This window comes from Scyliorhinus torazame, chromosome 11, assembly GCF_047496885.1.
Source record: "Scyliorhinus torazame isolate Kashiwa2021f chromosome 11, sScyTor2.1, whole genome shotgun sequence".
In the NCBI taxonomy this organism is placed as follows: domain Eukaryota; kingdom Metazoa; phylum Chordata; class Chondrichthyes; order Carcharhiniformes; family Scyliorhinidae; genus Scyliorhinus; species Scyliorhinus torazame.
Genome location: NC_092717.1, coordinates 139,931,522 through 139,957,934, shown reverse-complemented (window position 1 = coordinate 139,957,934; position 26,413 = coordinate 139,931,522). Strand labels below are relative to the sequence as shown.

Genomic DNA, 26,413 nt, shown 5'->3' with positions numbered 1-26,413 from the left:
CTCAATGATGGAGGAGCCCAGCACAAATGTGCAAAAGACAAGGCTGAGACATTTGCAACACATTTCAGCCAGAAGTGCTGAATGGATGGTTCATCTTGGTCTCGTCCGGAGGTCCCCAGCATCACAGATGTCAGTCTTTAGCCAATACAATTCACTCTATATGATATCAAGAAACAGCTGAAGGCACTGGATACTGCAAAGGCTAAGGGCCCTGATAATATTCCAGCAATAGCACTGAAGATTTGTGCTTCATAATGAATGACGGAACAAGCTCGAAGGACCGAATGGCTTCCTCCTCCTCCTATTTTCTATGTCTCTATGTTTGCAGCTCCAACAACACTCATGAAGTTCAACACCATCCAGGACAAAGCAGCCTGCTTGATTGCTCCCCTTTTCACCTACACTCAAACCCTCCACCACCGATGAACAGTGGCAGCCATGCGTACCATCTACAAGATGCACTGCAGTAACTCACCAAGGTTCCTTAGACAGCACCTTCCAAACCCACGACCATGTAGAAGGAACAGCAGCAGATACATGGGAACCCCACCACCTGAAAGTTCGCCTCCCAGTCACTCACCTGACTTGGAAATATATCGCTGTTCCTTCACTGGAGCAAAGTCCTGGAACTCCCTCCCTAACAGCACAGTGGTTGTACCTACACTCAGGGACTGCAGCGGTTCAAGGAAGCAACTCACACCACCTACTGAAGGGCAACTAGGGATGGGCAATAAATGCAGGCCTAACCAGCAAGGCCCACATCTTGTAAATTAAATTTTTTGAAAACTTTGTTTGCTTCCTCTTGTTTCCAGGAGAGAGCCATCTTTCGTGCGACCGCTCAGCTCATGGACACCACCAGACGTCCATGAACTGCATTCTTGAACCGTTGCAGTCCCTGAGGTGTAGGTACACTTGCTTTTAGGGAGTGAGTTCTAGGATTTTGACCCAGCGACCGGGACAGTGATATATTTCCAAGCCAGGATGGTGAGTTAATGGATGTTTTAATGGTCAGTGGATGATTTTTGGGCTTGGAGAATGTGTATAGTGGAGTTCCCCGGGGAACAGTGTTGGGACCATTGTTTTACCTGATATATATAATAATGACCTAGACCTTGATGAACCAGGCACAATTTCAAATTTTTTGGATGATCACAAAAGTTGGAAGCATTGTGAGCTGTGCGGAGGATAGTTTACAACTTCAAAAGGACAGGTTGAATGGACAGGTGAAGGTGACAGATGAAGCTCAATGCAGCAAAATGTGATTGATTCATTTTGGTAGGAAGAAGATGGAGAGGCAATATAAAATAACAGGCACAAATGTAAAACGGGGTGCTGGAGCAGAGGGGCCTGATTGTATATTTGCATAAATTGTTGAAAGTGGCTGGACAGGCTGAGAGTCATTAATAAAATATACAGTATTGTTGCCTTTTTTAATAGGGGCAAAGAGTCTAAGAGAAAGGAGGTTATATTGAACTTGCAAAGACACTAGTTTGGCTGCAGCTGGATTATTGCATCCACTTCAGGGCACCACACTTAAGGCAAAATGTGAAGTAATTGGGGAAAGTGCAGCAAAGATTCACAAAAATGGTTCCACATTGAGAACCTTCAGTTATGAAGATAGATTGTAGAAGCTGGAACTGTTTTCATTGGAGAGAAGGCTGAGGGAGATTTGATAGAGGTATTGAAAATCAAAAGGCGTCTGGACAGAGTAGATCAGGAGAAACTGCTTCCGCTCATGAAAGGATTGGGAATGAGTGGGCACAGATTTTGAGTAATTGGCAAAAGAAGCAAAAGCGATATGAGAAAAAACTTTTTCACACAGTGAGTGGTTAAGGTCTGGTATACACTGCCTGATTCCAACTATCAAAGTGCGAAACCTCATTGCTGCCAACATGCAGTCTCACTCAAACGCAGGCGGCCCACAACCTAGGCTCCAGCAGACAGGTGGATTCTGGCTGGCTCAGCCAACCCCTCATAACTGATATCAGGAACAGGACAGCAAAGGACCAGATGTCAAGTACCCAGTCCCACCCCAGGCCTTGAAGACAGGATTAAATGTGCTCCATCAACAATGCAACAAGAATTTCCTTGTGCGCCTGCAATGCCTCCATAAAAACACCCCCCCAGTCTTGAAATTTGGCTTTGATGACCTGCAGCACAGAGTTGAGACATTCAGATGGATTCATATCATCATAAGCAGCCATCATCTGTCTGCATACACTGCACTGGCAGGGCGGGAGACCTCCCAAAAGCCACTGAAGACAAGACCTGACCCCAACTCCTTCCAGCCCCATAGATCAATGAGGATTTAAGCATTTGTCTTGACACACTAGTGCCAAAACACTGACCAACAAATCTCAGAACATAGTAAAAACTATGTAACCAAGAAAAAAGATAAAAGAAATGTGCAGTGGATAAAAAAGTAGGTTAAAGAATGAGCAGAGCTGGAGCTCTCAAAAACGCAGTCGCTCCCACGCTCACATCATGTGACATCCGCACACACGATTTCAAAAATATGAACACTGATTTTTTTTTTTTAAATCAGACAGGAGCAATAATTGAAACTAAATTTCCGAGTTGCACAATTCTATTTTTATTTTTGATTGAAATTATACTTATTCCATGAACTAATATGTAACACCAATAGTTTAGCTCCCTTTTATGTTACACAGTTGGTTTACATTAGATATTTTCCTTTTTTAAAGTTTAAAATGTCTTAAAAGGATGAGTACAAACAGAAACGCTGAGGTTCCTTTCGCAGGTTTTTTTAGATTCTGAAGATGTTAAACGTTTCAATTTGGCAACTGTCCATCTGCAGGTCTGTTTAGTCACATTTTAGTTCCCAATTTCTTCAAAGCAGAGCATATTTTATTTGAATTGTTTTCTAAGAAATGCTTGTGTTTTCTTTTGACATCTTGCCATACTGAGAGCTATTTTCTTTTTTTCCTGTAGATTCTATTGTGTGTGCTGAGGGTACTGTACTTTCAGTCCAGAAATCGATGTTGCGAAGTAATGAAAATCAGGAAATTTCTCCATTGAATGGCAACTTTATACTTGATAAACTCAGTGCTAAGACCAAATTAAATTCCTTGTGTACAGTGCAAGGTGAGACTGTTTCTATTCTTCATTTGTTAATTTACCCTTATTGGTTTTCAGCAAAATTTGTGTGAAAAAATAAAAAGGATTGTTAGAAATACAGATTATTTCTAGAGTACTTGAATTTAGAAATGTTCTATTCTGAGTGACAAGAGAATTCCAAGATGCTATGTAAGACGGCTTTAAAAGAAAATATGCACTCCTCCTGGCGCAACATTCAAACCTCAGGCTGTTGCCGACCCCTTCGCCAGAGGCCATCCAAATCAAATGTGAATTCTGTTGCTCCCCAGTCACTGTTGTCATCCCTTTCCAGATTGCCCTCCCATTCCCGGTCACCCTCCACTGTCTTCCCTTCCCGTTTATATGCCAACTTAACGACCACTGCTAGTGGTGCAGTGAGCTGATATTAGAAGCCTTTTCACTGGTGTAAAACCTGATATCAGGTGTTGGGACCTGCAAATTTGTATAGCAGTTTTTGTAAACTAATGATCATGTTCTATAATTGGTCTGAAAATTCCACTCTAAGTACCCAGGAATTCTTCTTTCTTTTGTATTCAACTAGTGGGTTTCAAGTGTTGCAAAACAGTAAAGGTTTAAAAATGTACAAATTATTACAGCATGGCTCTTACCTGCCCTAGATTTGTTGTACCTAATGGCAATGTGGCTCTCTTTCATTTTGTTTTTCTACTTAACAGGAACATAATTGGATGTTATTGTGCTGATCTGATGGAATGAATGAACAAATTTAAAAACTGGCATTTTTCATGTCCGTCAGATGCTCTAAAACAGAAGAACATGAGAAATAGCAGCAGGAGTAGGCCAATTGGCCCTTCAAGCCTGTTCCGTCATTCAATTAGGTCACGATTGATCTACCTCAACATCATCTCCTGCACTCCCCCCCCAAATTCCTTGATTCCCTTAGTACCTAAAAATGCATCAATCTCTCTTCCATATACTCAACAACTGAGTGTTCAAATCTCTTTGGGGTAGAAAATTAAAATGATTCACAAGTCTTTGAGTGAACCCTTGTTCTGTGACTGTGTCCCCTAGTTCTCATCTCCCCAGCCAGGGAGAAAATTGTACCAGCATCTGCCCGGTCTAGCCCCTTAAGAATTTTATATGTATGTACATCAATGAGATCACCTCTCATTCTTCTGAACTCTAAAGGATATAGGCCTAATCGATTCATATGACAATCCCCTCATCCAAGGCAAGATCTAGTGAACCATCATTGCACTTTCTTTCGGGCAAGTACATCCTTCCTTGGGTAAAGAGGCCAAGACTGTACACAGTACTCTAGATGTACTCTCACCCGGTCCCTTTTTAATTGCAGTATGCCATAATTACTTGCTGTACCTGCATGTTAACTTTTCTGTGATTTGTATACAAAACCATCCAGTTACATCTGAATACCAAAATCACTTGACACCTCTCCGCGTTATATTCCATCTGCTATGTTCTTACCTACCCAGTTAATTTCCTAATTCCTTTTGCAGCCTCTTTGCTCACAATTTACTTGAACATTCGGTATAAAACAGGACTATCTTCCCACTCGGAAAATTTCTTGTTTCTGCAGCTCAGGGTAACATCTGGCTTCAGGTCCCAGCTCCTTTGTCACAGGCACACAGAGCTGTAATTCTGTGCCAGCAGTCTAGCCTGAGCAAATTTCTACACCTCCAATCCTTGGTTTAATGAACAGCCAGAAATCAGATGGTGGTGGGTATTGCAGCCGGAACAAATACCCTTCAGCTCTGTGCAAGATGTGGTTATAGACCTTCCATACCGCATTACTACTTCATTAGTTATAATTTTGTCTGTGAATTGTGCCACAGGGGATCAATGAGTAATTGTAAATGTTTAGAAGTGATACAAATGACATTTTAAAAAATTATTTGCATTTAAACTCAGTTAATCCATACAATTATATCTGCACTCTTGTGTCGATGTCCTGTTCATTTTGATTTAATGGGATACCTGCTACAGGATGTTTTTTCATTTGTCAGGGACTGTGGTTGGCGTTGATGAGAGCACTGCTTTTTCATGGATAGTTTGCAACAGATGCGAAAATGGAAAACTGGAAAAGAAGCATGGAGAAGGGTCAGTACATGAAAAACTGTGACAAATACATGTCATGTAGTAATTTAAAAGGGAAACTGCACCATCTTTGTTTAATATTTCTGTCTTATTACTACTTTGAGCATATTAAGGTATGATAAAAACAAATACTGCAGATGTGAGGAATCTGAAATGAGAACAGAAAGTGCTGGAAACACTCAAGCAGGTCTGGCAGCATCTGTGAAAGGAGAAATGGGGTTAACATTTTGAGTTGAAAATAGCGTCAGAACTCATTTGAGAAACTCGGCACCATTCAGGTTAAAGCAACCTACTTGATTTGCATCCTATTCACCACCTTGAACATTCATTCCCTTCACTATTGGTGCACCATGGCAGCAGGGTATATCACATACAAGATGGATTACAGCTCACATAGGTTTCTTTGGCACCTTCCAAATCCGTGACCTCTACAGCATAGAAGCACAAGGACAGTAGACACGTGAGAAAACCTGCATGTTCTTCTCAAAGTCATACACAATCCTAACTTGGAAAAATATCATTGTTCCTTCACTGTTCTGGAACTCCCTAACAATATGGGTGTACCTACTTCACAGAAAGAAGCCTTACAACACCAGGTTAAAGTCCAACAGGTTTGTTTCAAATCACTAGCTCTCGGAGCACTGCTCCTTCCTCAGGCTCCTTCACCTGAAGAAGGAGCAGGGCTCCGAAAGCTAGTGATTTGAAACAAACCTGTTGGACTTTAACCTGGTGTTGTAAGACTTATTACTGTGCTCACCCCAGTCCAACTGATGCGACCATCAATTCACTCGAAGACACGTGGAGAAGTAAACCGTGGTTTTAATCAGCTTAAAACTGAGCCTGCCTGTGACCGGTACAACACTGAAGGCGACCCCACAGGTGGCAGCTCTTATACTTCTTGTCAAGGGGGTGGAGCCATGGGCGGAGCCCGTACATGCCCCAACATATCCCCTGTGGGTGAAGGCACACAATGGCCCATAGGTAGAGCCCACAGGGTTAATAACATAACACAGTGCACTGGTGAATTATCAGTAATTATACATTCATCACATTCACCCCCTGTTTAAAAATGAAGTCCGGCGGGGGTGACGGGCTCATAGATTCAGTCGGTCCGGTGCCCGGATCGTACGTTGCGACCGCCGAAGCACTGGTGTTGCAGCCGCTTCGGGTGGCTGTGGAAGTGGGTCCGGAGCAGGCACAGGCGTGGACTCCGGGAGTGGCTCTTCCGGAACTTCATTCCTGTGGACCGATGCGGCGGGTGGGAGGGAGCGCGGGAACCATAAAGGGGTGGGGGCGCTGAACATGGGAGGTTGGACCGGACATAGTGTGGGGGATGCAGTAGTGGGAGTGGTGTTGGAGCCTGCGGGCGCCAGGTCCCGGAGGGAGACGGTATCTTGCCGGCCATCGGGGTGTTCGACGTAGGCATAGTGTGGGTTGGAGTGCAGGAGCTGGACCCTCTCCACCAGGGGGTCGGTCTTATGGCTCCGAACATGTTTTCGGAGGAGGACTGGACCCGGTGTCATCAGCCAGGGCGGAAGCGAGGCCCCTGAGGTAGCTCCCCTAGGGAAAACAAACAAACGGTCATGAGGAGTCTGGGTTGTGGCCGTGCAAAGGAGGGACCTAATAGAGTGGAGCGCATCGGGGAGGACCTCCTGCCAGTGAGAAACTGGGAGATTTCTGGACCGTAGGGTCAGTAGGACGGTGTTCCAGACCGTCGCGTTCTCCCTCTCCACCTGCCCGTTTCCCCTGGGGTTATAACTGGTAGTCCTGCTCGATGCGATGCCCTTACTGAGCAGGTACTTACGCAGTTCGTTGCTCATGAATGACGAGCCCCTGTCGCTGTGGACATAACTGGGGAAACCAAACAGGGTGGAGACACTATGCAGGTCTTTAATGACAGTGGGGGTGGTCATATCAGGGCAGGGGATGGCAAATGGGAAGCGGGAGAACTCATCTATGATGTTAAGGAAGTACGTGTTGCGCTTATTGGAGGGGAGGAGCCCTTTGAAATCGATACTGAGGCGTTCAAACGGCCGGGATGCCTTTACCAGGTGGGCCTTATCGGGTTGATAGAAGTGCGATTTACACTCCGCACAGATTTGGCAGTCTCTGGTTATAGCTCTGACCTCCTCGGTGGAGTAGGGCAGGTTGCGGGCCTTGATGTAATGGGCGAGCCGGGTGACCCCCGGGTGGCAGAGGTCATCGTGGATAGCCCGTAGTCGGTCATCTTGCGCGCTGGCGCATGTGGCGCGGGACAGGGCATCTAGGGCTCGTTGAGCTTCCCAGTACGATATACTATATCGTAGTTATAGGTGGGGAGTTCGATTCTCCACCTCAAGATCTTATCATTCTTGATCTTGCCCCGCTGCGTATTGTCAAACATGAAGGCAACCGATCGTTAGTCGGTGACGAGGGTAAACCTCCTACCAGCGAGGTAGTGCCTCCAGTGCCGCACGGCTTCCACGATGGCTTGGGCTTCTTTTTCGACCGAGGAGTGTCGAATTTCGGAGGTGGTGAGGGTGCGTGAAAAAAACGCTACCGGTCTGCCTGCTTGGTTGAGGGTGGCGGAGAGAGCGACCTCTGAGGCGTCGCTCTCCACCTGGAAGGGGACGGACTCGTCCACCGCGCGCATCGCAGCTTTGGTGATGTCCGCCTTGATGCAGTTGAAGGCCTGGCGGGCCTCGGCTGCCAGTGGAAAGAGGGTGGCCTTAAATAGTGGGCGGGCTTTGCCTGCATACTGGGGGACCCACTGGACGTAGTAGGAGAAAAATCCAAGGGACCTCTTCAGGGCCTTGGGACAGTGAGGGAGAGGGAGTTGTAGGAGGGGGCGCATACGGTCAGGATCGGGCTCTAGGACCCCGTTTTCCACGACGTAGCCGAGGATGGCTAGCCTGGTTGTGCGGACAACGCATTTCTCTTTGTTGTAGGTGAGGTTGAGTTTTTGGGCGGTTTGGGGAAATCGGTGGCGGTTGGCGTCGTGGTCCTGCGGATCATGGCCGCAGATGGTGACATTGTCCAAATATGGAAACGTGGCCCGCAGCCCGTACTGGTCCACCATTTGGTCCATCGCTCGTTGGAACACCGAAACCCCGTTCGTGACGCCAAAAGGGACCCGGAGGAAATGGAAAAGGCGGCCATCTGCCTCAAACGCCGTGTAGTAGCGGTCCTCCGGGCGATTGGGAGCTGGTGGTATGCAGACTTCAGATCCACTGTGGAGAACACGCGGTAGTGCGCAATCTGATTTACCATGTCTGCAATCCAGGGAAGGGGGTACGCATCGAGTTGAGTAAACCGGTTAATGGCCTGGCTGTAATCAACCACCATCCGGATGTTTTCCCCGGTCTTGACGACCACCACCTGAGCTCTCCAGGGGCTAGTGCTGGCCTCTATGACCCCCTGCCGCAAGAGATGCTGGACCTCGGACTTAATGAACATCCTGTCCTGCATGATATACCGCCTGCTTCTGGTGGCTACTGGCTTGCAATTGGCGGTGAGGTTTGCGAAGAGGGGGGGGGGGGTCGATTTTTAGGGTCGCGAGGCTGCATATGGTGAGCGGGAGCAGGGGACCCCCGAACTTAAGAGTTAGGCTCCTGAGGTTGCACTGGAAGTCGAGTCCCAAAAGGAGAGGAACGCAGAGGTCTGGGTGCACATATAGTTGAAAATTAGCATACTCAGCACCCTGTTGCAGTAGTGCACCCTTGGATTTGCACCGAGTGCGACCCAGAGGCGAGGGATATGGTTTGTTACGTCAGGAATATTGGGAGCGCGCAGTGTCTTACCATGTCCGGGTGAATGAAGCTCTCTGTGCTCTCGGAGTCGAAAAGGCAAGGTGTCGCGTACCCGTTAACCCGGACAGCCATCATGGAGCTCCGGAGGTGCTTAGGTCGCGACTGGTCCAGGGTGACCGCGCTGAGGTGTGGGTAGTCGGAGGTGCTGGGGCGGCACCGCGATGGCTGTCCGTGTAGGTCGTACGTGTCGAGCGGCGTAGCAGATGGCGGCCAAGATGGCGGCCCCCGTTGGTCGAGCGTGGCAGGCAGTGAGGAAGATGGCATCCAAGATGGCGGCCCCCATGGATCGCACGTGGCCGGCCGCGTGGGGGAGGATGGCCACGATGGCGGCCCCCATGAGTCGCACATGTTATGCGGAGGCGGCAGACACGCTGCCACCTTGCGGGGTCTGTGGGCCTGTGAATCTGTGGATCGGGTCTGTGAGATCGAGTTCTTAGACCTGGCCAGGCAGACCTTGGCGATGTGTCCTTTTCGCCCGCAGCTGCTGCAGTTCGCGTTGCGGGCCGGGCTGTGCAGTCGGGGGTGTTGGGACTGGCCGCAAAGGTAGCAGGGTAGCCCCCCATGATGGGCGGGCGGGCGCACGGCACAGGCCTGGGGTAGTTTCGGGTCGGGGGCCCACTAGGGGGTCGCGTGATCGGCCGGGAACGCAGTAAGGCTCTGAAAAGCGGCCTCCAGAGAGATAGCCAGTTTTACTGTGTCGGCCAGGTCCTGGGCCCCTTTTTCGAGCAGGCGCTGTCTCACATAGTTCGATCGAACCCCCGCCACGTAAACGTCTCGGACGGCGAGCTCCATGTGCTGAGTGGCCGTAACGGCCTGGTAGTTACAATTGCACACGAGGGCTTTGAGGTCGCGTAGGTGATCATCTAGCGACTCCCCGGGGAGCTGGCGGCGAGTGGTGAAGACGTGTCGCGCGTAGACCTCGTTCACAGGCCGCACATAGAGGCGTTCGAGTAGTGCGAGGGCCTCTGTATAGGAAGCGGCTTTGTCGAACTGGACAGAAATGCGATGGCTCACCCGTGCGTGGAGGAGACTCAGCTTCTGTTCGTCAGTGACGGATGGCGTAGACGACGCGGCGAGATAGGCCTTGAAGCATCGAAGCCAATGTGAAAAAAATTATTTCGCCTCCGTGGCCTGTGGATCGAGTTCCAGTCTGTCAGGTTTGAGGGCTGATTCCATAGTAGTATTTTAAGCTGATTAAATTGATGCGACCATCAATTCACTCGAAGACACGGGAGAAGTAAACCGTGGTTTTAATCAACTTAGAACTGAGCCTGCCTGTGGCCCGTACAACACTGAAGGCGGCCCCGCAGGTCGGCAGCTCTTATACTTCCTGTAAAGGGGGTGGAGCCATGGGCGGAGCCCGTACATGCCCCAACATATCCCCTGTGGCTGAAGCCACACAATGGCCCATAGGTAGAGCCCACAGGGTTAATAATATAACGCAGTGCACTGGTGAATTATCAGTAATTATACATTCACCACACCAACGCCGGCATCTCCACATCATGGCTACTTCACAGAGACTGCAGTGGTTCAAAAAGATGGTTCATCATCATCTTCTCAATCACAGTTGGGAATTAAAAATAAAAAAAAACTTGATTGATTTCCTGAGATGTGTTATTCAAAGTGAATGGGCTCCTGAGCAGAATCCTGTACCTTTATTAACAAACATTCGGCCCATATTTAGAATCTCAACAATGTTATTCACAACTATAGTGAACAACATAGAATGAGTTACTGCTATAATAGGAGCAAGAATGATTGGCAGGGCAAAGAATGAATATTGGACAAAGCCCATAGGCAGGGCAAGCCACAGAAACAAGTGGGAGAGTCTGTTGGATATAGGATGGGGTGAGAGTGGCAACCAGTAGCCAGTGTCTGTCAGATTGGTGACCTGTCCAGAAAATGAGTGATGCAATGAGCATAAAACATGCAGCTAACCTGTGTTGGTGATTGTGGGTCAGAAACATGTAGTAGGAATTATTCAGTTATGGTATAATGTACCTGGTCTTCCATGCATAATGTTGTTTATGTAAATTTCAGTGACCGGTTTTTAGAGAACAGAAAGGATGCTCAGAAATGGTTTGCTAGCATCTGTCTTGGCTCAGTGATAACACTCTTGCATTTGATTCAGAAGATTGTGGGTCTAAGTCCCACTAGAAATTGAAGAACTTTAATCTTGTCTTATATTTTAATATAGTACTGGGTGAGTACGGCACTGTCGGAGGTGCTCTCTTTCAGATGGGATCTGAAACTGAGGTCTCATCTGCCTTTTCAGGTGACCATAAAACATCCCACAGCTTTATTCAAAGAAGACCAAGCGAATTGTCCCAGTGTCCTGATCGATATTTATCCCTCAAGCAACATCATCAAAAATTGATTATTTAGGATGTTGTTTCATTGATGGTTGTGGGATTGTTATTTTTCCCTATATTGCAGCAGTGGCTACATTTCAGAAATACTTTATCGTGTGCAAAATGCTTTGAGGCATCTTGGCTGAACCGATTAATGACCTCGCATGAGACTTCAGAATTTTTTTTTTAATGTGATCAGAAAGCTTATTGTCTTGATTATTGTTGTCCCCTGTTATAGACTCTCTATATTGTGCAGAATTCCCTGGCCAAGAGAATATCGAACTAACCGATTTCCAGATGTCTGAGAATATTTCTGTATGACAAAATGGATGTGCAGACTAGGAAACCAGTTTCAGGCTTCTGCTAAGAATGATATGTCTCTGGTCACTAGTGGATAAGAGATTTGGCAGAAGTTAAGTGGCTGATTTCCACTTTTCTTTCTTTATTCCTTCATGGAATGTGGGTGTCACTGGCAAGGCCTGCATTTGTTGCCCATCACTGGACGAGTAGCTTGCTAGGTCGTTTGAGAGGGCAGTTAAGATTCAATATTATTGCTGTGTGTCTAGAATCACGTGTAGGCTAGACCAGGTAAGAATGACTGATTTCCTCCCCTGAAGTGAATTTGTTACATCCCCAAATGAATCCTGTAAAATGAGGCAATTGTCACATAGAGAATTCCAAGTTAAGTCTCCATTCCTCCACTCTTGTGACTCGATGCCTTATTATAAGATTGTGGTGCCACTATGTTGTATTCAAAAATCTTTTTTTGTATACTTAAAAAATCATATTGTTCATGTCACAGTGAATTATTGTACTGCCGCCAGTGTGCCCAGTCTGTGATGACACCCCTTACAAAAATGCAATTGGAAGTGTTTCTGCAGTACCCAGTCCTGCCCCACAGTACTGTAAAAATCAAGGTAACAATTATTCAATATTCTAGTTTCCAAATGATCTATTAAGTGTAACATCATATATTTCACTTCTGAAATGTTATCTTAAATGATTGTTTCATTTCTATATTTACAAAATACAGTTTGTTGTTCACCACATTCCCCTGCTGGTGTCTTCAAAAGCTGAAAATGTGGTTAAAGGTTTGAAGCTTATGGCTACCTAACTAAAGTGATATGGCTGGATGCAATTTTATTTTCATGGTATGTGTGCCTCACAGGCAAGGTCAGCATGTGGCACAGTGGTTAGCACTGCTGCCTCACAGCTCCAGGGACCCGGGTTCAATTCCAGCCTCAGGTAACTGGCTGTGTGGAGTTTGCGCTTTCTCCCAGTGTCTGCGTGGATTTCCTCCGGGTGCTCCGGTTTCTTCCCACAGACCAAAGTTGTGCAGGTTGGGTGGATTGGCCATGCTAAATTGCCCCTTAATGTCCAAAAAGTTAGGTGTGGTTACTGGGTTATAGGGATAGGTGGAGGTGTGGGCTTAAATGAGGTGCTCTTTCCAAGGGCTGGTGCAAACTTGATGGGCTGAATGGCCTCCTTCTGCACTGTAAATTCTATGATTTGTTACCTGTCCCTAATTGCCCTTGAACTGAGTGTTTTGCTAGGCCATTTCAGATGGCAGTTATGAATTAAGCATATTGCTGTGGGTCCCGAGTCACAATTACGCCAGACTGGGTAAGGATGGAATATTTCATACCTTAAGAACATTAGTGAACTAGAGGGATTTTTAAGATAGTTGATGACAGTTTCTGCCAGTTCTTAGTAAACTGTTTCATGAAGCACTTTATTGCAATGTAATGCTTCTCTCTGAAACTAGGAAAGGAATACCCGCTGACTGATCAGGGTAGCATCAGCGGCAACCACAGAGCAGTCTCTGGCCAAGACCATTCCACCTCTTCACGAGAAGGAGGTTGCTCGATAGCAGTCACTTCATGAAGGGAAATTAAATATGGAAATTATAGATAGGAATTCTTTATTTAAAAACCTCTGATTTCTGTTTAGTGCTTATATTTTTAATTTAGAATAGAATATGATTTGATCAGAAATATGTTGCTATATAAAGGTCAGTTTAAGTATATGATATTAGACCTGACTACTTTGACTTGTATCATTACAAGTAAAACAACTATATTTTCCACTAGATTGAAAGTTATCTCTTTAAAATTTAAGCTATTTCAGTCACGCCTTTCAAGTTGCCTCTTGTTTGGACCTTTAGTTTTTTTTTCATCCCCTCTATTGTTTTTCTTCGTTTAAGAGGGCGAGGTGATCCAGGACCATATTTTATTTGAGAGTGATAATGTGTACTCAGCACAGTATTGCTTGTAAACTTTAATTGCAGCTCTTTATGGGCCAATAGGAAGTATTGCTTCACATCATTTTCATTTTAATTTTTCATTTCATCAGACCTTCACTGTCAAATTCCCTTCCACTTCAAACACTTTGGTAACATGGCCTGCCCTGTTCAGCAGCCCAACTTAAGTGCTTCATCCTTCCCCCATCGCAATTTTACTGCTACACTCACTGATTGAAGATGCAATTGCTATGTTTGATTAATTGAACCTGGAATTAAAACCCAGAACCTCAGAAACAGTAATCATACATTGAAGGCTTTCCTGCTGAATTATTGGACCAACCATTCGTTGACGTTCTATAAGTCATGTGTCTTAGTGCTTATAGATACATGGAATATAATAGTGAAACAAATGAATGAGGAAATTGTGAATATCAAAAATAATATTTAGAATGGTATGTTCAGCAAATAAACATTTATGAACAAATAGAAAATGTAACTTTGCCAAAGATCCAGACTGAAAATGAAATGAAATGAAAATCACTTATTGTCACACGGAGGCTTCAAATTAATTTACTGTGAAAAGACCCTAGTCGCCACATTCCGGCGCCTGTTCAGGAATTGAACCGTGCTGCTGGCCTGCCTTGATCTGCTTTAAAAGCCAGCTCTTTAGCCCTGTGCTAAACCAGCCCTTCAGTTGACTATTATTTCTAAACCCTTTTTCTTTTAAAAAAAATATATATATTTTATTAAAGTTTTCAAACACAATTGTTCCACTTTACAAATCAACATAAAAAAATAACACAACAGCTAATAAGGAACATTATTTAATTAAAATAGTGAACAAACAAAGTAACAAAAAATAGTGCTCCCCCCCACCCCCTCTGGGCTGCTGCTGCTGACGATCTATTTTCCCTTAACGTTCCGTGAGATAGTCAAGGAACGGTTGCCACCGCCTGGAGAACCCTGAACCGATCCTCTCAACGCAAACTTCATTCGTTCCAGTTTTATGAACCCTGCCATATCGTTTATCCAGGCCTCCATGCCGGGGGGTTTCGCTTCCTTCCACATAAGTAAGATCTTTCGCTGGACTACCAGGGACGCAAAGGCCAGAATATCGGCCTCTTTCGCCTCCTGCTACCCCAAATATAGCTAACCCCCAGCCTGGCTTGACCCGGACCTTCACCACCTTTGAAATCACCTTTGCCACTCCTCTCCAGTACTCATCCAGTGCCGGACATGACCAGAACATATGTGTGTGGTTCACCGGGCTTCCCAAGCACCTCCTGCACCTGTCCTCCACTCCGACGAACCTGCTCAGTCTTGCTCCCGTCATGTGTGCTCTGTGTAGAACCTTGAATTGTATCAGGCTAAGCCTGGCACACGAGGAAGAGGAATTTACCCTACTTAGCCCACAGCCCCTCCTCAATCTCCTCCCTCAGCTCTTCTTCCCATTTTCCTTTCAGCTCCTCTACCAGCGCCTCCCCCTCGTCTCTCATCTCCTGATATATTTCGGACATTTTGCCCTCCCCGACCCATACCCCCGAAATCACTCTATCCTTCTAAACCCTTTTGCATGATGTATTAAAGAAAGCCTAGAGTGCAGACGAGGCCATTCGGCCCATCGAGTCTGCACCGATTCCGAAAGTGCACCCCACCTAAGCCCACTCCCCCGCAACCCAGCTAACCTTTTGGACATTAAGGGGCAATTTAACATGGCCAATCCACCTAACCTGCACATCTTTGGGCTGTGGGAGTAAACCACAGCACCCGGAGGAAACCCACACAGACATGGGGAGAGTGTGCAACTCCACACACACACAGTCGCCCAAGGTTGGATTTGAACCCAGGTTCCTGGCTTTGTGAGGCAGTGGTGCTAACCACCCTGATGTATGATGCATCATATCACACAGTATATCAAATCTTATTGTACTACACTTGACATGCCCACAAATAAATGCACTTTTATACATAAGTTTATGTATTGTTATATATACTTTGTTTATAGATATTAAACCAAGTCCTTTAATTTCTTAAAACATTTGGCTGAAGAACTTTGTTGTGGCTTTGCTTTGCCTTTGTAGTACCATTTTACGCGAGCTAAACAAAGTTTGTCTGTGAGCATTATCCCAAATACCAAACTGCATTAATATTGTCATGCCAGACAGAATTAATACAATTGTGACATGCAAAAGGGTTGGAAGTCTTTTCAATACCTTGGAGAAAGTGAGCAGATATAAATGTTGTAGATTTTTCAGCGAGTAATGGGAATTTTCACTGCTTAGGGGTTGTTGTTTTTTAATTAAAATTTTTCATGTGGAATTAAACTAAATTCGAGAAAATATGCCTTTATATATAAATGTCATAATGGGGGTCTATTTTGTTGGATGAAGTAAGTTTAGAGACAACATTTCAGAATAGACAAAAGATACATCAGCTATGTTAGTAATACAGTTAGGGCCAATGGAGATGTGGTAAAGATTGTTTTCTTTGGAATATGCCTAAATCCTGTATGTATAGGAGTCTGACCAGATTTTGTTTCTGACCTTTTATTTCGCAATACAGCTTCAAGAACAAAGCATTTTATCCCTTCTGCTGCATTCCTCCAGTGATGAAGGGGTAAGTTAGTATTGAGTACAGTTTGGATACATTTTGAAATTTGAAGAACATTAATTTCTTTGGAAAGCCGTTTTTAGCGTCATAATTAGCTGCTTTAGAAATGGCTGCATTGAACCATTTTAAAATGATAGGAATTCAGAGATTCACCCATCACGTAAATCTGTTTTCTAGAACTAACACTTTTCAATTTCACAAACTAGAAACAATCCTATTTATTGTTCATAGGCTGCACATTTAATATTTAATGTTGCAGCACTTGGATTACTTGTTAACATATTAGTTGGAATTTTATGGTCACCAACAACGGCTTCAAAGGCAGGAGTCTCATGCACCATGTGGCCTGCTGCTGCCCACTTCATTCCTGACCTGTGTCCCTTTTTCTGTGGTGTAGTGGGGGCATCCAGCGGCCCATCTGCCATGCACATATTGAGGCCATTAAGTGGCTACTTAAGTACCTCATCCTTCCCCCATCGCAATTTTATTTGCAGAACGGAGAACCCTGTGCCAAACAGGTAGCTTCAGCAAGGGAATGGGGAGGGTTCAAAGAACAAAGAACAAAGAAATGTACAGCACAGGAACAGGCCCTTCGGCCCTCCAAGCCCGTGCCGACCATACTGCCCGACTAAACTATAATCTTCTACACTTCCTGGGTCCGTATCCTTCTATTCCCATCCTATTCATATATTTGTCAAGATGCCCCTTAAATGTCCCTATCGTCCTTGCTTCCACTACCTCCTCCAGTAGTGAGTTCCAGGCACCCACTACCCTCTGCGTAAAAAACTTGCCTCGTACATCTACTCTAAACTTTGCCCCTCTCACCTTAAACCTATGCCCCCTAGTAATTGACCCCTCTACCCTGGGGAAAAGCCTCTGACTATCCACTCTGTCTATGCCCCTCATAATTTTGTATACCTCTATCAGGTCGCCCCTCAACCTCCTTCGTTCCAGTGAGAACAAACCGAGTTTATTCAATCGCTCCTCATAGCTTATGCCCTCCATACCAGGCAACATTCTGGTAAATCTCTTCTGCACCCTCTCTAAAGCCTCCACATCCTTCTGGTAGTGTGGCGACCAGAATTGAACACTATACTCCAAGTGTGGCCTAACTAAGGTTCTATACAGCTGCAACATGACTTGCCAATTCTTATACTCAATGCCCCGGCCAATGAAGGCAAGCATGCCGTATGCCTTCTTGACTACCTTCTCCACCTGTGTTGCCCCTTTCAATGACCTGTGGACCTGTACTCCTAGATCTCTTTGACTTTCAATACTCTTGAGGGTTCTACCATTCACTATATATTCCCTACCTGCATTAGCCCTTCCAAAATGCATTACCTCACATTTGTCCGGATTAAACTCCATCTGCCATCTCTCCGCCCAAGTCTCCAGACAATCTAAATCCTGCTGTATCCTCAGACAGTCCTCATCGCTATCCGCAATTCCACCAACCTTTGTGTCGTCTGCAAACTTACTAATCAGACCAGTTACATTTTCCTCCAAATCATTTATATATATTACAAAGAGCAAAGGTCCCAGCACTGATCCCTGTGGAACACCACTGGTCACAGCCCTCCAATGAGAAAAGCATCCCTCCATTGCTACCCTCTGCCTTCTCTGGCCTAGCCAGTTCTGTATCCACCTTGCCAGTTCACCCCTGATCCCGTGTGACTTCACCTTTTGTACTAGTCTACCATGAGGGACCTTGTCAAAGGCCTTACTGAAGTCCATATAGACAACATCTACTGCCCTACCTGCATCAATCATCTTAGTGACCTCCTCGAAAAACTCTATCAAGTTAGTGAGACACGACCTTCCCTTCACAAAACCGTGCTGCCTCTCACTAATACGTCCATTTGCTTCCAAATGGGAGTAGATCCTGTCTCGAAGAATTCTCTCCAGTAATTTCCCTACCACTGAAGTAAGGCTCACCGGCCTGTAGTTCCCGGGATTATCCTTGCTACCCTTCTTAAACAGAGGAACAACATTGGCTATTCTCCAGTCCTCCGGGACATCCCCTGAAGACAGCGAGGATCCAAAGATTTCTGTCAAGGCCTCAGCAATTTCCTCTCCAGCCTCCTTCAGTATTCTGGGGTAGATCCCATCCGGCCCTGGGGACTTATCTACCTTAATATTTTTAAAGACACCCAACACCTCGTCTTTTTGGATCACAATGTGACCCAGGCTATCTACACCCCCTTCTCCAGACTCAACATCTACCAATTCCTTCTCTTTGGTGAATACTGATGCAAAGTATTCATTTAGTATCTCGCCCATTTCCTCTGGCTCCACACATAGATTCCCTTGCCTATCCTTCAGTGGGCCAACCCTTTCCCTGGCTACCCTCTTGCTTTTTATGGACGTGTAAAAAGCCTTGGGATTTTCCTTAACCCTATTTGCCAATGACTTTTCATGACCCCTTCTAGCCCTCCTGACTCCTTGCTTAAGTTCCTTCCTACTTTCCTTATATGCCACACAGGCTTCGTCTGTTCCCAGCCTTTTAGCCCTGACAAATGCCTCCTTTTTCTTTTTGACGAGGCCTACAATATCACTCGTCATCCAAGGTTCCCGAAAATTGCCGTATTTATCTTTCTTCCTCACAGGAACATGCCTGTCCTGTATTCCTTTCAACTGACACTTGAAAGCCTCCCACATGTCAGATGTTGATTTGCACTCAAACATCCGCCCCCAATCTATGTTCTTCAGTTCCCGCCTAATATTGTTATAATTAGCCTTCCCCCAATTTAGCACATTCATCCTCGGACCACTCTTATCCTTGTCCACCAGTACTTTAAAACTTACTGAATTGTGGTCACTGTTACCGAAATGCTCCCCTACTGAAACATCTACCACCTGGCCGGGCTCATTCCCCAATACCAGGTCCAGTACCGCCCCTTCCCTAGTTGGACTGTTTACATATTGTTTTAAGAAGCCCTCCTGGATGCTCCTTACAAACTCCGCCCCGTCTAAGCCCCTGGCACTAAGTGAGTCCCAGTCAATATTGGGGAAGTTGAAGTCTCCCATCACCACAACCCTGTTGTTTTTACTCTTTTCCAAAATCTGTCTACCTATCTGCTCCTCCATCTCCCGCTGGCTGTTGGGAGGCCTGTAGTATACCCCCAACATTGTGACTGCACCCTTCTTATTCCTGATTTCTACCCATATAGCCTCACTGCCCTCGGAGGTGTCCTCTCGCAGTATAGCTGTGATATTCTCCCGAACAAGTAGCGCAACTCCGCCTCCCCTTTTACATCCCCCTCTATCCCGCCTGAAACATCTAAATCCTGGAACGTTTAGCTGCCAATCCTGCCCTTCCCTCAACCAGGTCTCTGTAATGGCAACAACATCATAGTTCCAAGTAGTAATCCAAGCTCTAAGTTCATCTGCCTTACCCGTAATGCTCCTTGCATTAAAACATATGCACTTCAGGCCACCAGACCCGCTGTGTTCAGCAACTTCTCCCCGTCTGCTCTGCCTCAGAGCCACACTGTCCCTATTCCCTAGTTCTCCCTCAATGCTCTCACCTTCTGACCTATTGCTCCCGTGCCCACCCCCCTGCCATACTAGTTTAAACCCTCCCGTGTGACACTAGCAAACCTCGCGGCCAGGATATTTATGCCTCTCCGGTTTAGATGCAACCCGTCCATCTTATACAGGTCACACCTGCCCCGGAAGAGCTCCCAGTGGTCCAGATAACGGAAACCCTCCCTCCTACACCAGCTGTTTAGCCACGTGTTTGTCTGCTCTATCTTCCTATTTCTAGCCTCACTGGCACGTGGCACAGGGAGTAATCCCGAGATTACAACCCTCGAGGTCCTGTCTTTTAACTTTCTGCCTAGCTCCCTGAACTCCTGCTGCAGGACCTTATGCCCCTTCCTGCCTATGTCGTTAGTACCAATATGTACAACGACCTCTGCCTGTTTGCCCTCCCCCTTCAGGATTCCCTCTACCCGTTCGGAGACATCCTGGACCCTGGCACCAGGGAGGCAACATACCATCCTGGAGTCTCTTTCACGTCCACAGAAGCGCCTATCTGTGCCCCTGACTATAGAGTCCCCTATTACTATTACTCTTCTGCGCTTTGACCCTCCCTTCTGAACATCAGAGCCAGCCGTGGTGCCACTGCTCTGGCTGCTGCTGTTTTCCCCTGATAGGCTATCCCCCCCGACAGTATCCAAAGGGGTATATCTGTTCGAGAGGGGGACAACCACAGGGGATTCCTGCACTGACTGCCTGCCCTTTCTGGTGGTCACCCATTTCTCTGCCTGCACCTCCTTTGGGGGTGGTGAATCCCTGTGCCCATCAGAGGCACCTTCCTTCCCATGTCATACCTCCCTTTAACCCTCCCCCAAGCCTCTGAAACCCAAACCCTCAAGCCCCTTAGTCCCCTCGCTGAGCCCACTGTTGCCAGGACTTGCCTCCAGGCTGGTGTCCATTTCCTCTTGTTCGACAGGAACCTGGAACTGCTGGCACTTACAGATGGCTAGCAGCTCTCTAAGGCAGGACTTCCTCCCAAGTGGGGGTGGACACCTCACCCGTAACCACTTAGCACCCCACTGAAGGTTAAATAGCTACAGGTAAGGCTATATTGTCATGGATGCATTTGCCACTCATTCTTCAGGCGCTGGGAAATCCCACCAGCTGAAGATAATGAATTACAATCTCTTTGACCCTAGGTATCAGAATGTAACATCTATGTTCTGAGGAATGCAAATGAGGAGGATTCTATTCAATTGACAAATGGAATAATGACTAACATTTTTTATTATTTCTGCCCCAAGTGAAGTGCATAATCTTTACTTTGTTATTACCCTCTTGTCTGCATTGCTGCTGATGTTTAATATTATGGTTATAAACCAACAGCACCTTTTAAATTCCTATCTCCCTCTCTCTTAATTGAGAACTGGGTATGCAGAGATGATTCCCGATAGTGGATTCCCGATTGTGAATGCCCCACAGCAGAAATGCATGAACTTATAAACTGGTAATTATTATAACGAAAAATCTGATTAATTAAATTGTTCAGACTGGTACATTTCAAACTCTGGGTTCCACATTCTGCTTTGTTTTCTGCAATTGATTTTAAAAAGTGCCAACTTTTGTAAGAAATTAAGACTTGATCTATATTATATCCAAAAAGAATCCAACTCATAATAATGTGTTACATTATCTGGATATTTGAATGAATCAAAATTTATTCTGTAATAATTACAAAGTCCTACAGTGAAAAATTATGATTTCTCAGATCCTTTGGAAAAGACTCTTGAAAGGCTGCATGTATCTGTGATGTAAAGCTGAGGTGTTAGTATGTAGCATTGTGAATATTTCACGGACAGATGGAATATGTGTTTTGTTTTATTTATTGTTGAAGAATTAATTTTAGATGTAAAGGATATTTCATAAAAGTGGAGTAAAAATTATATTACGCAATAAAATATGGTTTTAAACTATGGTGCTGTGAAAATATTCAGTCACATGTGCCTATTATATTAAATGGCACGTGAAAAGTTTTCATTACCTATCTATAAAGATGTTCTACTTTTATAACTTATCTTTTGGATACAAAATGTTCTTTATAATATTTGTTTTATTATTTGATATCGTGCCAGGGCTATGAGATGAGCAGTGTACTTGGCCAGGAGTTGGGGCCTCTCAGCTGCTATGTCCGCTCAGTAACAAATCAGCCAGCGAGCTGGATTGGACTAGAAGAAATCAGGCTGCTATCATGATAGCCCAGCCTCAGTGATAGTGAAATTCTCGACCATCAGCAATTGTTGTAGCAATGATGGTGACAAAACTGTATTTTTGAAATTTTATCATATGTGAAATATTATTGCATTAAATATTTATAAATGATGTGTTGTAATTAAAACAATTATTTTGGAAATCTGATGCGTTGAGTTATTTAAAAATTTATATTTATGACATTGAGGATTTAAATAAGTTAATGAAATGACTATATTAGTAAAGCATAATTCAAATGTGCCAGTTGTTTTACTTTGAATCTCAGCTATTTGTTACAAACTAAAAGGGATCAAATATTAGTTTTCACCTGAAAATAGCTGGTGTCCAAGAAGAATCGATATCAAATCTTTTTCATTCTTTAAATTATTTCCCAAGTCTCCTTAGCTGTTGCATCCAACTAAGAAACTGAGAATGGTAGAACTTGTTCTCAGTCTTAGCCAGCTATTGCATGACTACATAGCGGCATGGTGATGCAGTGGTTAGCACTGCTGCCTCACAGCTTCTGGGACCCGATTTCGATCTTGGGTGACCGACTGTGTGGCGTTTGCACGTTCTCCCCGTGTCTGTGTGTGTTTCCTCCGGGTGCTCCGGTTTCCTCCCGTGTCCAAATGATGTGCAGGTTAGGTGGATTGGCTATGCTAAATTGCACCTTAGTGTCCAAAGGTTAGGTGGGGTTACGGGGATAGCGTGGGGGAGTGGGCCTAGGGGTGCTCTAGGGGCGGCACGTGGTGCAGTGGTTAGCACTGGGATTGCAGCGCTGAGGAACCGGGGTTCGAATCCAGGCCCTGGGTCACTGCTCGTGTGGAGTTTGCACATTCTCCCCGTGTCTGTGTGGGTTTCACCCCCACAGCCCAAAGATGTGCAGATTAGGTGGATTTGCCATGCTAAATTGCCCTTTAATTGAAAAAAAATTTGGGTACTCTAAATTTATTTTATAAAAGTAGGGTGTTCTTTCAGAGAGTTGCTGCAGTCTCAATGGGCTAAATGGCCTCCTGCACTGTAGGGATTCTATGATGTGACAAGTGAAACCAGCACATTAACCCTCTATCATTCAAGATAGCCACGTTCATTGCTGGAGCAGAACCCATGCCCTGAGACTGTGTTGTTAGTGTATTAATGCCCTTAAAAACATTGGATAACTTAACGGATTGGCCCATTCTTGTTTCTTTGGCTGTTGTGTTGAAGTTCCTTCAGATCATGAAATTGATTAATTGAGGAAGAATTGTACTTCAACCTCTCTCTCATCTCAGCACATCTGAGTCCAGTGGAAAGAAAGTTGAGATAGCTGGAGATGATTCTGGATGCAGTGGATGATCTTGAAACCTTGAGTTCCTGACAATCTTCTTTGCATGCAAAATCTTACCCAGCACAGTGGGCAAAAGGATTCAACACAAATTCAAAGGCCATAAGGATGATTTTATAATTGAGGTATTGGTGAATTGGCAGCCATTGTAGGTCAGCCAGCACAGAGGAGATAGGTGCATGGGACTCGGTGGGAGTTTGGATATGGCAGCAAAGTTTTGGTGAGCTCAAGTTTATGAAGGGTCCAAAATAGGAGGCCAGCCAGGAGAAGATTGGAATTGTCAAATCTGGAAGATAGTTCATGCATGAATGAGACTTTTAGCAGCAGGTGGACTGAGAAATGGCGTGGACTGGGCTATTATAAAGGTACATGTATCCAAAGGCAGTTTTTTTCTTCTACTTGGAATTTTTTTTTCTCCCAAGCTTAATTTCTTGTGCACAAAAAATACTCAAGAGCCTATTGTTTCATTTCACAAATGTTCTAGGTTGGAAATGATTATAGGTCATTAGTTGTAAATTGTACTTTTAGCCTTTCAGTTTTTGACTGAGCTTCAAATCCAGAACACATGGAAATCTAGTTTCAAGAGGATTGATATGAAATGAGCTTCATGTCTTATTATAATTCTTAATAACCATAAGCAGTATTTGCAAGATCATGTGAAAGCGTTACATAACTTGGAGATGGAGTTTATTTGAGGTAAGAGCTGTGGCACATTGTTGAAGCAGAGGGTGTTTAAAACTGCATTTAATGCAGAATGTCAAATGCTTCCTGATTCTAGATACCTTAATTTACATTCCCAACACAAATTTTCTATTCCTCACCCATTTGCACAAAAATGGTTATCATTTTAATTTTTATAAAGTCAGATAGTTTGGAATGACAATAAAGGGCTATGTTTTTAAAACTGTAACAACTTAAATTGCCTTACCTGCTCTGCCAGCCATATTATTGCAGAACTAAGTCATCAACTTTCAAGATGAACCCAAACTCCATACAAAATTACTTAAATATACTGCATTGCCTAAGATATAGTGAAAGCTCCTGGCAGCATTTTGATGATTTTAAGCTGAGGATGTCAGGCGCCCTTTGTGTTGATTTAGAGAGGAAGCTTGCTATGCAAAGATCGTGATTTATGTTGTGCTGTTAAATTTTGATTGTGCTCGAATTAAAATTGTCACTTTTTTAAAGCGAATTTTAATTATTTCAAATGTATTTTCTGAACGACACCAGCTTGTAGAATAGATAAATATACATTATATGATTAAACAGAACTACAGGGTTATTAAATTCTAATCAGGTGGCTAATGAGCGTCTGTAAAGCTTGAACTTTGTTAATACATTCCGGTATGGCAAGTGGTTAAAACTGGAACTGGGTGAGAGTTACGTATTCACGTGCTTTCTTAATCTCAGAATGACTCAGCACACGATATCGTGCCATCTGAAAATTTTCCATTCACCTTTTTGTTTGGCACTGCCCAACCCTGCAGAAGACACAGGTATTGAACAAATACACCGTACAAATAGAAATATTGACGTATTTAATAATTCTTTTCATAAAACGAAATACAGTTAATATAAAACAAACGTCAATCATGCGCTACCAACCATTGACTAAAATGAAAAATATAAAGTTCATAATCGTGACATATAAATGTACCTTAGCTGCATTAATGCATAGAGTATAGAAAATTAGAATTATAAAAAAAATAATTTAATGAACGTTCCGTTCCGCCTTTGCTGCCATGGCAAAGTTTTTAAGGCAGTCTGCAACAAGTTTCAGGAGTTCAGAATTCCCAAGGCAAGAAAAATCTACGCATTTCTAAAGTTCACAGTACTTGCTAAAAAAATTATTGATTCTTTGGTTGAGGTATCAGGGTCTATTAAATGTTTTTCCTTTTTATACTTTGTTTTACAGTCACCGACAGTCTGCATTTGCACTGAGAAACGATGCTGCGTTAGGTTGTTGGTCAAAAAAGTTCCTCATAATCGAAAGCTCCCTCGACAACTGCTCGATTTTTTTATGCAAGCGATCGTTTTCAGCATTGAGTTCCATCATTTTCTGCTGCATCTCTACGTTGCGCTGTTTAGCTTTATCTCTGCTCTTTCTCACGGCGATGTTATTCCTCTCCCTCCTCTGCCGGTACTCGGAGCTCTGTCGGTCTATGGTTTTCTTGGATTTTTCGTTGCCAGGTGTCAATCTACCGTGGGAATTCGCAGAGCTCGGCTCTGGACTGGTGGGAGGGGTAGGCTGGCCTGTGGGTAAGTGCACGGTTGTCTGTGCGCAGGCTGCAATCTGAGTGTGCAGTGAAGTTTTCATGTTTTCGTCTTTTTCCTCTTTAACCACCACTTTGGATAAGTCCAGGCGTTGATCGTAGGTGTTCTGCAGCTGGGCAGTGAAAAGGTCCCTCTCTGAACCTGTTGAGACAGGAACGCCAGTGACCGAGGTCAGCATCTGACTGGCTGCAGCAGGAAGATAGCCATACTCGGGCTGAGATTTGTCCGGTTTGTTGGTGTTGGCGAACAGATCTGCCAACAAGTCGTCACCGTAGAGCTCCAGCTGAGAGCCCGACACCGGCTCCACCACATAGGGGCTGAAATCAATGGCAGTCTCGTCGTCGTAAATATCACCTGCCGGGTTCAAGTCAGTCAGGTTGGCTCTTTCCTCGCACATGCCCCGGTTCGGCTTGGCTCCGCCGCTGACTCCCTCGTAGAAATTAGCCGGTTCGAGGGGAAACATGGGGAAACATGGCGAGACGCAGCGTGAATCCAAGTTGTACAGGTTACTCATGAAGGGGCTGGTCTTACGGGAGGGCTCCGCCACAGGCTTTGAAGGAAATGCAAGCAGAGCAACAGGCAGCTGGACTTTGTACCGAGCTATTGACCAGCCCCGCGCCGCTGGCGGGACTTTATACACGCCGCCCGCGCGCGTCATTCATTCAAGGGTTGATCTGCCCCGCCCACTCCCGGGGCACCGCCCACGCGCCGAAGCCGAGTCGGAGCCGTTGGCACCAGCTCGAGCGGACAGCACCCTCAGGCGCTGTGAGGGGAGATCATCGACATTCCCAGTGCTGGCATTTCGCCGTCACTGAGAGCCTCTTCATATTTACATTACATATATAATCATATCAATGGAAAGGCAGTTTAAGGGAGAAAACCCCAAGAAGTTCGAGTGTTGACT

General features: G+C 45.1%; 2 protein-coding genes across 5 annotated transcripts in view; one reads left to right on the top strand and one right to left on the bottom strand.

Annotated features, from left to right (window-relative positions):
• spidr (scaffold protein involved in DNA repair) overlaps positions 1 to 22,074 on the top strand; it is a 452,785-nt gene extending 430,711 nt beyond the window's left edge. For all 4 annotated transcript variants that reach the window (XM_072467811.1, XM_072467809.1, XM_072467808.1 and 1 more), the window contains exons 16-20: positions 2,953 to 3,105; positions 5,100 to 5,193; positions 12,135 to 12,249; positions 16,137 to 16,190; positions 21,797 to 22,074. In XM_072467811.1, the coding sequence (XP_072323912.1) occupies positions 2,953 to 3,105; positions 5,100 to 5,193; positions 12,135 to 12,249; positions 16,137 to 16,190; positions 21,797 to 21,916 (536 nt within the window). In that variant the 3' untranslated portion in view covers positions 21,917 to 22,074. The remainder of the gene's footprint in view (positions 1 to 2,952; positions 3,106 to 5,099; positions 5,194 to 12,134; positions 12,250 to 16,136; positions 16,191 to 21,796) is intronic.
• Positions 22,075 to 24,760: 2,686 nt separating this feature from the next.
• Positions 24,761 to 26,182, bottom strand: cebpd (CCAAT enhancer binding protein delta). Its single transcript, XM_072467807.1, has one exon. It carries the CDS (start codon positions 26,165 to 26,167, stop codon positions 25,151 to 25,153), a length of 1,017 nt encoding a protein of 338 aa, XP_072323908.1. The 5' UTR covers positions 26,168 to 26,182; the 3' UTR covers positions 24,761 to 25,150.
• Between the last annotated feature and the right edge of the window lie 231 nt (positions 26,183 to 26,413).

Coding starts and splice junctions, on each gene's coding strand:
- cebpd (XM_072467807.1), bottom strand. CDS start 26,167: ATGACGCGCGCGGGCGGCGTGTATAAAGTCCCGCCAGCGGCGCGGGGC.